At 38.6% G+C, this 12,634-nt stretch overlaps 2 gene segments (V, D, J or C); one reads left to right on the top strand and one right to left on the bottom strand.

Moving 5' to 3' along the window:
* Nucleotides 1–4,759: 4,759 nt before the first annotated feature.
* LOC116316042 lies at nt 4,760–5,389 on the bottom strand. The segment is given in 2 exon segments: nt 4,760–5,106; nt 5,199–5,389. Coding segments are annotated over 2 exon segments (384 nt in total).
* A 5,015-nt stretch (nt 5,390–10,404) lies between these two features.
* LOC116316025 lies at nt 10,405–12,322 on the top strand. The segment is given in 3 exon segments: nt 10,405–10,462; nt 11,032–11,136; nt 11,783–12,322. Coding segments are annotated over 3 exon segments (486 nt in total).
* The last annotated feature ends 312 nt before the right edge of the window (nt 12,323–12,634 follow it).

The following is a 12,634-nucleotide window of genomic DNA, read 5'->3' as shown; positions in this document are numbered from 1 at the left end:
GTTTGCAGTAATGAAGCATTTCAATATAATGAAGACAAAAACGAAAAATAAAAAGATTGTTACTGATCGGGGCTCCCCGATCCGTACCGCACATGTGCAGATGTTTTCTTCTTCTTCTGTTTAATTTAATGGCAGTTTACTCCCCAGTGTACGAGGATACCGCCACCTGCTGACCCAGCAAATGAACCCTATTGTAAAATGAACTAGCGTCATTACAAATGCGTATTAAATTTGATTTAGTGATAGTCGAGTGTGTTTATGCTTGTCTTTGTGGAGAGGATTGTTGGAATAGTGATGATGATGTCCGCTATCACTATCAATTTTCAGTAAACACTTAATCTGGCTGATGAATCTTCACGTGACATATTACTAAATCAATATTATTAAGTCTGTAATTAGGCGCCATTCTTCTTATTTTACGGCACTGTTGTTCAATCGGGGAACGCTCTCTGTTGAGGAGAAAAGCTTGAATTTGTTTGTATACTGATTATCCATTGTTTAAATGTATGTATATGGTTTATTCATCATCAACCAAGTGTAACTGCTAAAATGATTGTTGATCAATGGTCATGAGAATTTGCATAATTAAGATTAAGGAACTGACCTCCCAGCCCATTGTTCCTTCAGTGGGCTGGTTTCAGTCATTATGCAAATGTACTATTTATAAGATTTGGGGAAACCTGCAGTCAGCTGAGACTGAAGAAGTCACTTGGATGAGTGACGAAACGTTTCTCCCACAAAACGCTACGTCCAGATGAACAGATTCAACTTTTGGAGATTTACTTTCCTGGATGATTCAGAATGCATCAAGACGATATAGCCCAAGTAATTTTAGTTATTTATACAAACAGTCAGCAGGTTAAAAACATTCTTGCCTTGAAGATCTTTTATTTATTTGCAGATTAATGGTTTTATCTTTGAGTTTATAGTTTATTAGTCTGATGTAGTAAAAAGGTAGTGAAACAAACAGATGACAAAGTCCAGCTCTGTTTGTTTTCCATCAAGAAAATAACTGTAACAACAAGACATTTACTCTGAATTATTGTAATTTTTACAAAGACTTTAATTGAGTGTGAAAACACAATTGGTTAAAATTTTTTAAAGTGTTATGTTCTCCTATTTATTACCAACTCTCCTCAGTCTGATCACAGTGCGATGCCCAATGTTGTTAATATCTGTCATGTATCATAACTGTAATGCTCAGCTGTCTGTCGCTGAAAATATGATATGAGGAATTTCACTGAAATGTTTGACACCATGTTGGATATTACATTTTATGCTGTTGACTAAATGAATTAGTTTTCATACAGATGCACTTTAACAGCTGACCTTACAGTTCGTTAGTCTGATGTGATGAAAAGGAAGTGAAACGAACAGATGACAAACTTTAACGTTTCCTGAACACATTTCAGTTTTATCATCAAGAGAGTCTTCCTACACCCCCGTTCTCTGCGGCCTGCTGGAGCGAGGGGGCTAGGAGGAGGAGTTGGCCGTCCGACTGGGGTCTGGAATGTGGGGCCTCCTGCTGCTGCGGGTCGGGGCGGTCTGCTTCTCCCACCGCAGGGAAAAGGGTAACACCACCTGGGTCTGGGCGCAGTTTCCCCCTCCAGGGGCAAGGGTACCTAGACCCGGGGCTTAGAGTACGCTTGGGGAGTGTGATTGTGTGTACAGTGTCTCTCTATGTCTGTCTCCATGTTGGGTGAGTGTTGAGAGCATGAGGGTGGGAATAGATGTTTGTATCTGTGTGTGCCTGTATGCCTGTGTCTATATGTCAGGTTGGGTATCAGACCCCACCTCTCTGGGGACATCTCAGGCCCTCCAAGGTTTGGAGGCCCATCTCCCCCCACCACTTCCCCTGCCGGTGGCAGACGCCCTCAGACATCGGTGCATTGGTGGTTCTTTGTGTCCGGGGGTGGGTGCCCAGGTACCCACCGGCTCACTCCTTGGCGGCTGCTTATCGGGGCATGGAGCCTGGGGCTCGCTCGGGCCACTTCGGGGATGGGGTGCCCTCGGCCTCTCGTCCCGGGGCTCGGTCACTCAGGCACAGCTGGCTGCCGGCGGAGCTCATGGGCACGTCACTGCAACCCCCCCTGGCTTCTGCTCCGCGGCTGCTGAGTGACCCCTCATCTGGGACTCTCCTCAGCTCTTTCTGGGATAGTGGCGCGGCTGCCCCTCTGTTGGTCTTCCTTGGTCTCTTGTGTTCTGGGGGCCTCTGGATGTCTGGAGTTTTGATCTCCTCCATACCTGCTTCATGCCCTGGAGGTCGGGGCAGTGGCCCCCACACCTCTAGCAGATCATTACATGAAGGAACCTTTTAAAAACAAGCGCGTTCATGCTCACAGGTGTACACACGGGTGATCACACACACAAACTACACCCTTTTGAGCTCCTACCTCAAAGCACACTGTGCGCTGTCGATCTCACGTGTTGCACCATAATGTTTAATATTTAGTATTTACTGTCATATTCCCATATATCATTGTGATCTTGTTTATTACTCTTGTCTTCTTCTGCTTGCTTTCTTTTTTCTTTCTCAACAGGTGATCCAGGTGATTGATATGTAATTTTTTTTTTTTTTTTTTTTTGTCTGCTTATTCTGTTGGTCTTTGTTTTTTGCCCTTTTTCCCCGTCCCTCTTCTCAGGTTTTTTTTTTTTTTTTTTTTTTTTTTTTCTCTTTCCCTCTTTCTTTCTCCCCTTTCTTTCCACCAGTCAAGTCTGTCCTGTATTCAGCAAGTGAAAATAAAATAAACAATAAAAAGTGAATCAGATGGACCATTACGGCAAGGCTGAGATGGTCCATTTGGTAGAGTCAATCCGTTGGGCATCTTTCTTCGCCTTTAGACAATAATTCTGATGGCAAAAGAACCAAACGGGACAGGTTTAAAAAAACAAAAACGAAAACAAAAAAAACCAAACAAATACTGCAGCACATTCACTAATTATTTATACTTTGTCAAAGCCTAATATCCTCCAGTTTTTCACTTTCTCTGCTCTGTTTAATCACAGTATCATCATACAGTTAATCCATAGGCCTGTTAATCTCTGTCATGTATCATAACTGTCTCGTGTCAGCTATCTGTCCTACAGTAGAAGTTTATCTGCTCCTTGTGTGTCTGTGATCTTCCCTCCAGCTGGCCCCATGGTCAGACCCTCAGTCTCTCTGCTTCAACCCTCCTCTGAGAAGCTCTCTGGAGGCCCAGTCACACTGGCCTGCCTGCTGACCGGCTACTCTCCTCAGGGAGCTGAAGTGAGATGGGAAGTAGATGGCACAGAGGTGACAGAGGGGGTCCTGAACAGCTTAGAAGAAGAGAAGAGTAGTCGCTACAGCAGCAGCAGCACCCTGATGTCCTGAAGTCCAGGACAGGAGCTCAGTGTTGGGGAGCAGGAGATACATCCCTGCTGCTCTGATCAATATGAGTTTGAAAATTTGTCGATGAAATTATTTGATAACAACAACTTACACGGTGACATGTGTAGCGGCTGGATGAGAGTGTGCCTAATAACTGCCATATTAATGATTCATATTTTTGCCAATAAAGCTTGCAGTGACCCATATTATTAATTGTTTTTTCTTATTTTTAAATGTAGTAGCTCTATAATTGGAGCATATGGTACAACACATTAACCTGTTTGCCTAACACATGAAAAATCAATTCATGTATCTCCAAATCTTACTCTTTATGAAAAAATAATAATATGAGTTTGATTCAGCAAATTAATTCTTCAGTTTAAATTAAAACTACCTAGAGATCCAGACAATTAGAAATACCTAATAACTCTGAATGTTTTATGTTGCATTATAATATTTTTAAGAAAGTTTCCATCACAACCAGCAGCTTAATTAATAAGTAATCAAATCTAGGTTCTCACTTTAGAAGTACATTGAGTGTAATCAGAGTACATTTTTGTGAAATTGCAGCTCATTTCCAATTCAGGCAAATTCAGAGTTTCAGCCAGATTGTTACCGATATATGTAACACAAACTAATTCTGTGTCGTTTGACACAGAATTAGTTTGAAGATGAGATAAAAATAAAAATAAAGCAAAGGCTGTTTAACAAGCGTCATTTGAGTAACAAGGAATGTGAAGCTTATATGCAGGTTTCTAATTATATTATAATTTTATTATTATTATTTTTCAATCAGTTTTTCAATGGGATTTTGGATAGTTTGCAGTGTTGTGTTTCAGTTCACACTGATGAATTCTCTTGGCCTGCTGTAGGACAATTTGTGCTAAATTTGGTCACCACTAGGGTTGGTCCTGCATTACACCAGAGACATTAAAAGAGAGAGACATGGAACTGATTTGAAAAATAGGCAAACACACATCTGTTGTTGTGAACAGGTACATATAAGGTGTAAGCTGATCCTTTTCTCATTCAGCTTTATTTAGAAAAAAAAACAAAAAAACATTTTTTCCATGAAAGCAAGCAGCTTTTTTTTTTCTGCTTTCTCATGGAAAAGAAAAGCAGAAACATGCCAAAGTGTCCTGTAAAAGCTCTTAATGATCTGAAAAACTTTGTTTTTTCTTTGTCACTTGTGTTGTTTAAATAGGATGCTGAAAAACTAAAACTAAAATAACAAATAAAAATGCTCCCCAAAATACATCTAATATACAGATTTAAATCTGTATTTAGTGCTTGGTGAGGTTACTGTCAGCTCTGTGTTCACTGGTCTGTGTCAGTGTCTTTTTTTCAACAGCTGCAGTCAGTTCCTGCTGTAACAGCTCAGTGTCTCTGCAGTCTGACTGAGGGAGGTTTTTGTACGACTACAAATCACTGTGTGAACACATAAGCACTGTTTAGGTAGTGGACACTCTTACAGTAGTAAACTGCTGCATCTTCAGCCTGAACTCCACTGATGGTCATAGAGAAGTCAGAGCTGCTTCCACTGCCACTAAATCGAGATGGTGTTCCTGACTCAAGCTTTTTTGCTAATCTTATTAGGAGCTTTGGAGCCTGTCCAGATTTTTGTTGATACCAGAACATGGCGTCACCATCAGACCATCTCTGAACAGCTCGACTAGTCCTACAGGTCAGAGTGACAGTGGATCCAGGAGCAGATGTCAGTACTGGAGGTTGAGTCACAGTCACCTGACCGCTGCATCCTGCAGACAGAAACAAATCATTCATTTAACAGCAGAAATCAATGAGAGAAAAAGCAGCACATCATGTTTGAAATGTTGCTGAGTGAATGAACCTGTAAAACAGCAGCAGGTCAGCGTCCAGATGAGGATGGTGATGAGAGTCATGGTGGTTGTGCTTTCTGCTGTGTTGACTGACAGATGTGAGTCCTGCAGTGTTGAACTCACAGGACTATAAACCTTCTCAGTTCTCTGGAGGATCAGCTGATGATGCAAAGCCTCCTCTCTATGGAAATGATTTCTCTGCTCTCAATACACAACAACACAATGTGAGAAGAAATACTTTTGATATCAAAATGAATTGTTATGATATTATGATTCTAACAGAATACAGACAAATAGTTCAGGAAAGATGATAACATCTGGTTTAAAATGCCACATTTGTTCTCAAGTATATATTTTACTTCCTTGGATCAACCAGCAAAACAAAAATGTTGAAAATGATAATAATTTTTTTAAAATATATATAGTTAGATGTATTTTATAGCAAATGCTTTCACCTTGTGAACTGAAGTTTAGTGGGGAAAAGAGCTCATTTTCAAGGGTTAGATGTTTAATCAGAGTGTGGGAGGTTTTTGTACGGCGGTACACTTTTGGTGGAGGAACCAAACTCATCATTCACTGTAAGTATCTAAATCTCCTCATTACTACAAAATATTAAACTATTACTATTTGAAATATGTCATCAGAATGTATTTAAACAAGATTTTATTCTGGGTGTTTTACATGATGTGATTGGATTTGGTGATATTGGCAATACTGAAAACTTGGTATCAGTAGAGTTTAAATCTATAATACAGTATTATCATATAAGTATACAGTATATCATGTTTATATAGTACTGGGAATTGAAATAATGTATTGAGTTAATCTGCTTGAAGTAAGGGTTTTTTTGGTTTTGTGAATAAATATTTTTTTCACAAAATCTGAGACTGAAAACATAGCAAAAGGAATCTATGATTTGATTTATTTATACAAACAGTTAGCAGAATAATATCATTCATGTAATAAAGATCATTTTATTATTTGCAGATTAATAGTTTCATCTCTGAGTTTATAGTTTATTAGTCTGATGTAGTAAAAAGGAAGTGAAACAAACAGATGACAAAGTCCAGCTCTGTTTGTTTTCCATCAAGAATATAACTGTAACAACAAGACATTTACTCTAAATTATTGTAACTTTTACAAGGATTTTAATTGAGTGTGAAAACACAGTTTAATTAAAGTGTTATGTACTTCTATTTCTGACCTCCTCTCCTCAGTCTGATCACAGTGTGATGCACACAGTTAATACACAGTGCTGTTAATCTCTGTCATGTATCATAACTGTGTAATACTTAGCTGTTACTAAAAATATGATATGAGGAGTTTCACTGAAATGTTTGACACCATGTTGGATATTACATTTTATGGTGTTGACTAAATGAATTAGTTTTCATACAGATGCACTTTAACGGTTGAGTTTACAGTTCGTTAGTCTGATGTGATGAAAAGGAAGTGAAACAAACAGATGACAAACTTTAATGTTTCCCGTACACATTTCAGTTTTTATCATCATGAAAACAAATACAGCGGTACGTTCACTAATTATTTATACTTTGTCAAAGCCTAATATCCTCCAATTTCTAAGTTTCTCTGAGAAATTTCTTTTCATCATACAGTTAATCCACAGGCTTGTTAATCTCTGTCATGTATCATAAGTGTCTCGTGTCAGCTATCTGTCCTACAGTAGAGGATAATCTGTTCCTTGTGTGTCTGTGATCTTCCCTCCAGCTGGCCCCATGGTCAGACCCTCAGTCTCTCTGCTTCAACCCTCCTCTGAGAAGCTCTCTGGAGGCCCAGTCACACTGGCCTGTGTGACTGGGCCAAAACAAAAATTGGAACATCTGGGACAAATCAAATATGTGTTGATCTCTTAAAATTAAGGGAATAGCTGAAAGAAGGTTGTGGTCATGTTTTTATTTCTTTTAGCAGGAAGACAATATCTCCAAATTTTACTCTTGTGGAAAAATAAATAACTTGAATTTGATTCAGTAAATAAATGTTTCGCTTGAAATTAAAACCATGAAGAGATCTAGAAAATAAAAGCTCAAAAATGTCAGTGTAGAATGTATCTTAGTTAGTGTGCTCATAATCAAATATGTAAATCAGCAACTTCTACCCAATTATTCCAAATGTTTTATTTCTCATTATAACAATGTGATTAATACAATTTACTCTACAAAATAATTTTATTTTTATATTACCTCATTATGTACAGTGATGTTGTGAGGTAAATATTGTTATGGAAATTTTAACCTGCAACACACCCAGTGAGCGTTTTGAAATGGTTCAAAAAACACATTTGCAATGTGCAGAGAAACGTCGCAGCCAGAACAGTAGGATCATGTCTGAATTCTGGCCGTCGTCCTTGCACCTTTATACACAGAGACAGACAAAACGTACCACAAACTCTTACATGTTAGCTCATCTCACGGGGGGGTTATACCATCAGCTCCATCTTTAAGCCTCCTTCCTCACAGAGAGAATTATGACCTTGCTTTCTGCTTAGCCGTCACCTCCCTAAGACCAGGATGTCTGGAGATGTTCAAGTCTACAATGAACCCTCTGTGAAGGTGCAATAAAACCTGGGGCCCACTTATGATAACATTCCACATGCATGCATACTGGTAACAGGAGTGATCTTGCTATACTAAAGCGATATGATTAAAATATGTGATTAATACATGAGAAAAGAAATCTGCGACCACAATATCAAATGATACAGACCCTAAATTGTGCCACTTCATTTTAAGTGATCTTAATAACTGAAAAGAAGAAAAGATATGCTTCACTTTTGATGACTTGATATCAGTGTGTGCATGCTGGGTCAGAATACACTCCCATACAGTAGTAATCTCCTCCATCTGGGGCCTGAACTCAGTTGATTGTCAGAATTCAGCCTCAGATCCACTGCTGCTGAAATGACTCAGAGTATCAGATTCAAATCTGCTGATTTTGTGAAACAGCAGTTTGGGAGGCTGTCCAGGTTTCTGTAGATACCAGCTGAGATCATTGTCAACTCCTTTACTGGCTGTACAGCTCAGAGAGACCATCTGCCCCAAAGCAGCAGCCTTAAATACAGGATACACAGTCACAGATGAACTGGCATCTGATACCAGTGGTTCATTACAAGTTCATACTAAATATAAATACATTTAGAGCTTCAAACTGTTTAGACATTTTATTTCAGTCACAAAATATGAGTGATGTTTAATTTATTTCCAAAGCAGGCTCACTGTTCATCAGTGGTGTGACTGTTATATATGAAACTTAAGTTTTTATGGCCTTAATGAGAAATTACTTTGAGTTGATGGGATATTGCTAATTGCTCATGTATTATATCATTTGACTTTCTAAATCTTTCTCTTTGATTGAGAAGAAGTCTGTGGGTTAGGGGTGGAGGGTGCACTTCACCAGTGTGTGAATGTGTGTGTGAATGGGTGGATGACTGGATATGTAAAGCGCTTTGGGGTCCTTAGGGACCAGTAAAAGCACTATATAAATACAGGCCATTTACCATTTACTTGTCTTGTGTTTAAGCCAGATTGAAGACCATATTTTTTTACAGCTATAAATCATTGTGTGAAGCCCGACAGTAATAATCTCCAGCATCTTCAGCGTGAATATCACTAATGGATAAAGTGTTTTGAGAACCATATGTACTGCCTCTGAACTGAGACGTGTTGCTGAGAAGTGAGTTGATGCCAAGTAAATAGGAAGTCTGAGGTATGAGGATGTATGAGGATGACCCAGATCGGCGCACAGAAATTGCAGAATGGGCAAAACAAAATTTGGAACAGGACCCTCAGTTCACGCAGAAGATTTTGTTCAGTGATGAGGCAAACTTTTATGTGAATGGTGAAGTTAACAAACAAAACCACCGCTCTTGGTCTGACACTAACCCACACTGGATGGATCCCTCCAAGACTGTTGGAACAACAAAAGTGATGGTTTGGTGTGGTATATGGGGTACAACGATAGTGGGTCCATTCTTCATCAATGGAAACCTCAAGGCCACTGGATATTTGAAATTGCTACATGATGATGTGTTTCCCTCTTTATGCACTGGAGCTGGCACATTCCCTGGGTTTTACCAGCAAGATGGTGCACCACCACATTATGGGTGCCAGGTCTGAGCATTCCTAGATGAACAGTTTCCTGGAAAGTGGATTGGTCGTCGTGGGCCAGTTGAATGGCCCCCAAGGTCTCCTGATCTGACCCCCTTAGACTTTTATCTTTGGGGTCATCTGAAGGCAATTGTCTATGTTGTGAAGATACGAGATGTGCAGCACCTGAAACTGCGGTGTTGCTATCAGGATTGCTGTAGATTTAAAAGCTTGACAGTGGTCAAGAAATACATGTGTTTTATATTTATAATACAGGTGACAGCATACAGTGGGAAAAAAATTGAAAAGCAGGGTTTTTTCAACACGATCAAGAAGGTTAATGGGAATATAAATGTAAACATTTGTAATTCATCTGTTTATAGAAACATCAAAACTTCTGATCTGAATTTAATCAGCTAATGTAAACAGAAAGTGACTTGGTCACAGCAGATATTTCAAAATCCTTATTTCAAAATGCCCCCTTAAACAACAACAATAACTTTCAATTTGGTATTTAGTGCTTGGTGAGGTTACTGTCAGCCCTGTGTTCACTGGTCTGTGTCAGAGTCTCTTCTTTTTAGCAGCTGCAGTCAGTTCCTGCTGTAACAGCTCAGAGTCTCTGCAGTCTGACTGAGGGAGGTTTTTGTACGACTACAAATCACTGTGTGAACACTGCAGCACTGTTTATTACATGGTAACTCTGACAGTAGTAAACTGCTGCATCTTCAGCCTGAACTCCAGTGATGGTCATAGAGAAGTCAGAGCTGCTTCCACTGCCCCTAAATCGAGATGGTGTTCCTGACTGAAGCGTTTTTGCCCATTTTATTAGGAGCTTTGGAGTCTGTCCAGATTTCTGTTGATACCAGAATATATAATCATCATCACTAAAATCTCTGTAAACAGCTTGGCTGGTCCTACAGGTCAGAGTGACAGTGGATCCAGGAGAAGATGTCAGTACTGGAGGTTGAGTCACAGTCACCTGACCGCTGCATCCTGCAGACAAAAACAAATCATTCATTTATCAGCAGAAATCAATGAGAGAAAAAGCAGCACATCATGTTTGAAATGTTGCTGAGTGAATGAACCTGTAAAACAGCAGCAGGTCAGCGTCCAGATGAGGATGGTGATGAGAGTCATGGTGGTTGTGCTTTCTGCTGTGTTGACTGACAGATGTGAGTCCTGCAGTGTTGAACTCACAGGACTATAAACCTTCTCAGTTCTCTGGAGGATCAGCTGATGATGCAAAGCCTCCTCTATGGAAATGATTTCTCTGCTCTCAACACACTGAAGGAAACTTTGTGGCACAAAATCAAAAGAAAAATTATTTGGATAAAGACCATTAATGATTTTATACAATAGAGGAAAATATATTGGAAACATAATAAAATAGTTTGAACATCTGGATTAAAATGGCACTCTGGTTTGTATGCTTACTTTTTCTCTCTGCTATCAAAAAATTCAGAATACCTGTATATTTGTTAATTATATTGTCATAGTCTCAAAATTCATTATTTTCTGGAGCTTTTCTGGTTGCTGTCTTAAAACATTTTTCTGTGTGTTTTTAAATAAATATGTGTAATGTTAAAATTAAGTTTTATCTTTCAGTTCTTAATACTAAAAATACAATTATGATAATCATGACTTAAATTCATTAAATACTTTTAAGTCACTTTAGTGAAATGATCTTCTGTATTTAATAAGGTGTACTGTGATGTTTTACATGAAAAAAGTTCATTTTCAGTGGTTAGAGGTTTGTTCAGAGTGCAGGAGGTTTTTGTACGGCCACTTAATGAGTTTGTATCACTGTGGTACACTTTTGGTGGAGGAACCAAACTCATCGTTGGCTGTAAGTACCAGAAATGTGTAATATTTGAAAAATGTAGTATTTATTAAGCATTTTTTTAAATCTACTAAACAGAACTGTGATCAAATTCAATTATTATTATTAAGTTTATGTCAGAATTATCGAGGAAACTTTCCTTAAATCAATATTGCATCAGTCTATGAAAGAACTGAATTTAAAGAAGACAATTTTAATGTTCTTTTTGGTTATTTTTGCTTCTTTAAATATTATCTGGTTACAATATTAAAATGTGTGATTGTGAAATTTTAGCTCACTTTGATTTTAAATCTATTTTTACTTATGAATTTTAAAATAAAAACAAATATTGATTTGTGTTTTGTGAACTTCTGTTGGCAAAAAACTAATTTTAGATCTTCTTTTTTTATGGTTGATCAATTTTAAATTAAGTTTAAAGGAAGTGAAAGAAACAGATGTGAAGTTTTAACCGTATTCTCATGAGTGCTTGAGCTTTGCGGTAAAGAAAGAACAAAAAGTTTTAAACAAGAAAATGATGATAGGGTCGAATTATTAACTGTAATACATTATAAAAAAAGAAAGATTTGATCAATAATCACTGACAATGTATTTATTGCTGTATTTTCACATTTGCATCTCATTTTTCGATTATCTTCAACCTTTTCTCCTCTAGCGGGTGTGGTGAGACCCACCCTCACAGTCCTCCCTCCATCCAAAGAGGAAGACAAACAGAGTAGTGCCACTGTGGTGTGTTTGGCCACTGGGGGATTCCCCTCAAACTGGAATTTGGGCTGGAAGGTGGGGGGCACCAGCACATCCTCAGGGGTGTCAACCAGCCTGGAGGTCTTGGGGACAGACGGCCGCTACAGCTGGAGCAGCACCCTGAGCCTCTCTGCAGACCAGTGGAGGAAGGCGGGCTCAGTGAGCTGTGAGGCCAGTCTGAGTGGACAGAGCCCCGTCACTCAAACCCTGGACCCTGACCAGTGCTCAGAGTAGAGCTTCAGCAACACTTCCTGTCTGCATATGATGTGTTTTATAGTTTGATGAAGCTACATGTTTATTTTCTTGCGATATTTCTGCAAACATTTCACTCTGTATTGATTTGCATGGTAATTTGATCAGCTAATATTATCCATGTTGTTCTTTCAAACCGTGCTGTAAAAAAAAACAAATCTTAATCACAAAATAAAATCACAGCTTGTGAAAAATCCAATATCTGTGTCAGCCTTTACAGACTTAGTGGCCATGCCTCAGTCTCTGAAGATTGAAACAGTCTTTGCAATTATAGGTTGAATCAGTTTTTTTTTTTTTTTTTAAGCAACATATATTTAAGTTTTATTGTCAGGCAGCTTACCACCAGAAAACCCAGATTTATTTTTAACTGGTTGAGAAGTAAGAAAAACAGTTTTAATATTAGGCAGCACAGGAGCAGTGATCCCAGTTTTATAGTTAGCCCACTCAGAAACAGGAAACTCAGTTTTAATTCCTCCCAGCTCAAAAGTGGGAAACAGTTTGATTAGTTTGC

This window comes from Oreochromis aureus, linkage group 19 (genome assembly GCF_013358895.1).
Source record: "Oreochromis aureus strain Israel breed Guangdong linkage group 19, ZZ_aureus, whole genome shotgun sequence".
Taxonomy (NCBI): domain Eukaryota; kingdom Metazoa; phylum Chordata; class Actinopteri; order Cichliformes; family Cichlidae; genus Oreochromis; species Oreochromis aureus.
Note: the sequence above shows the minus strand (reverse complement) of the source record. Positions and strands in the feature narration are given on the sequence as shown.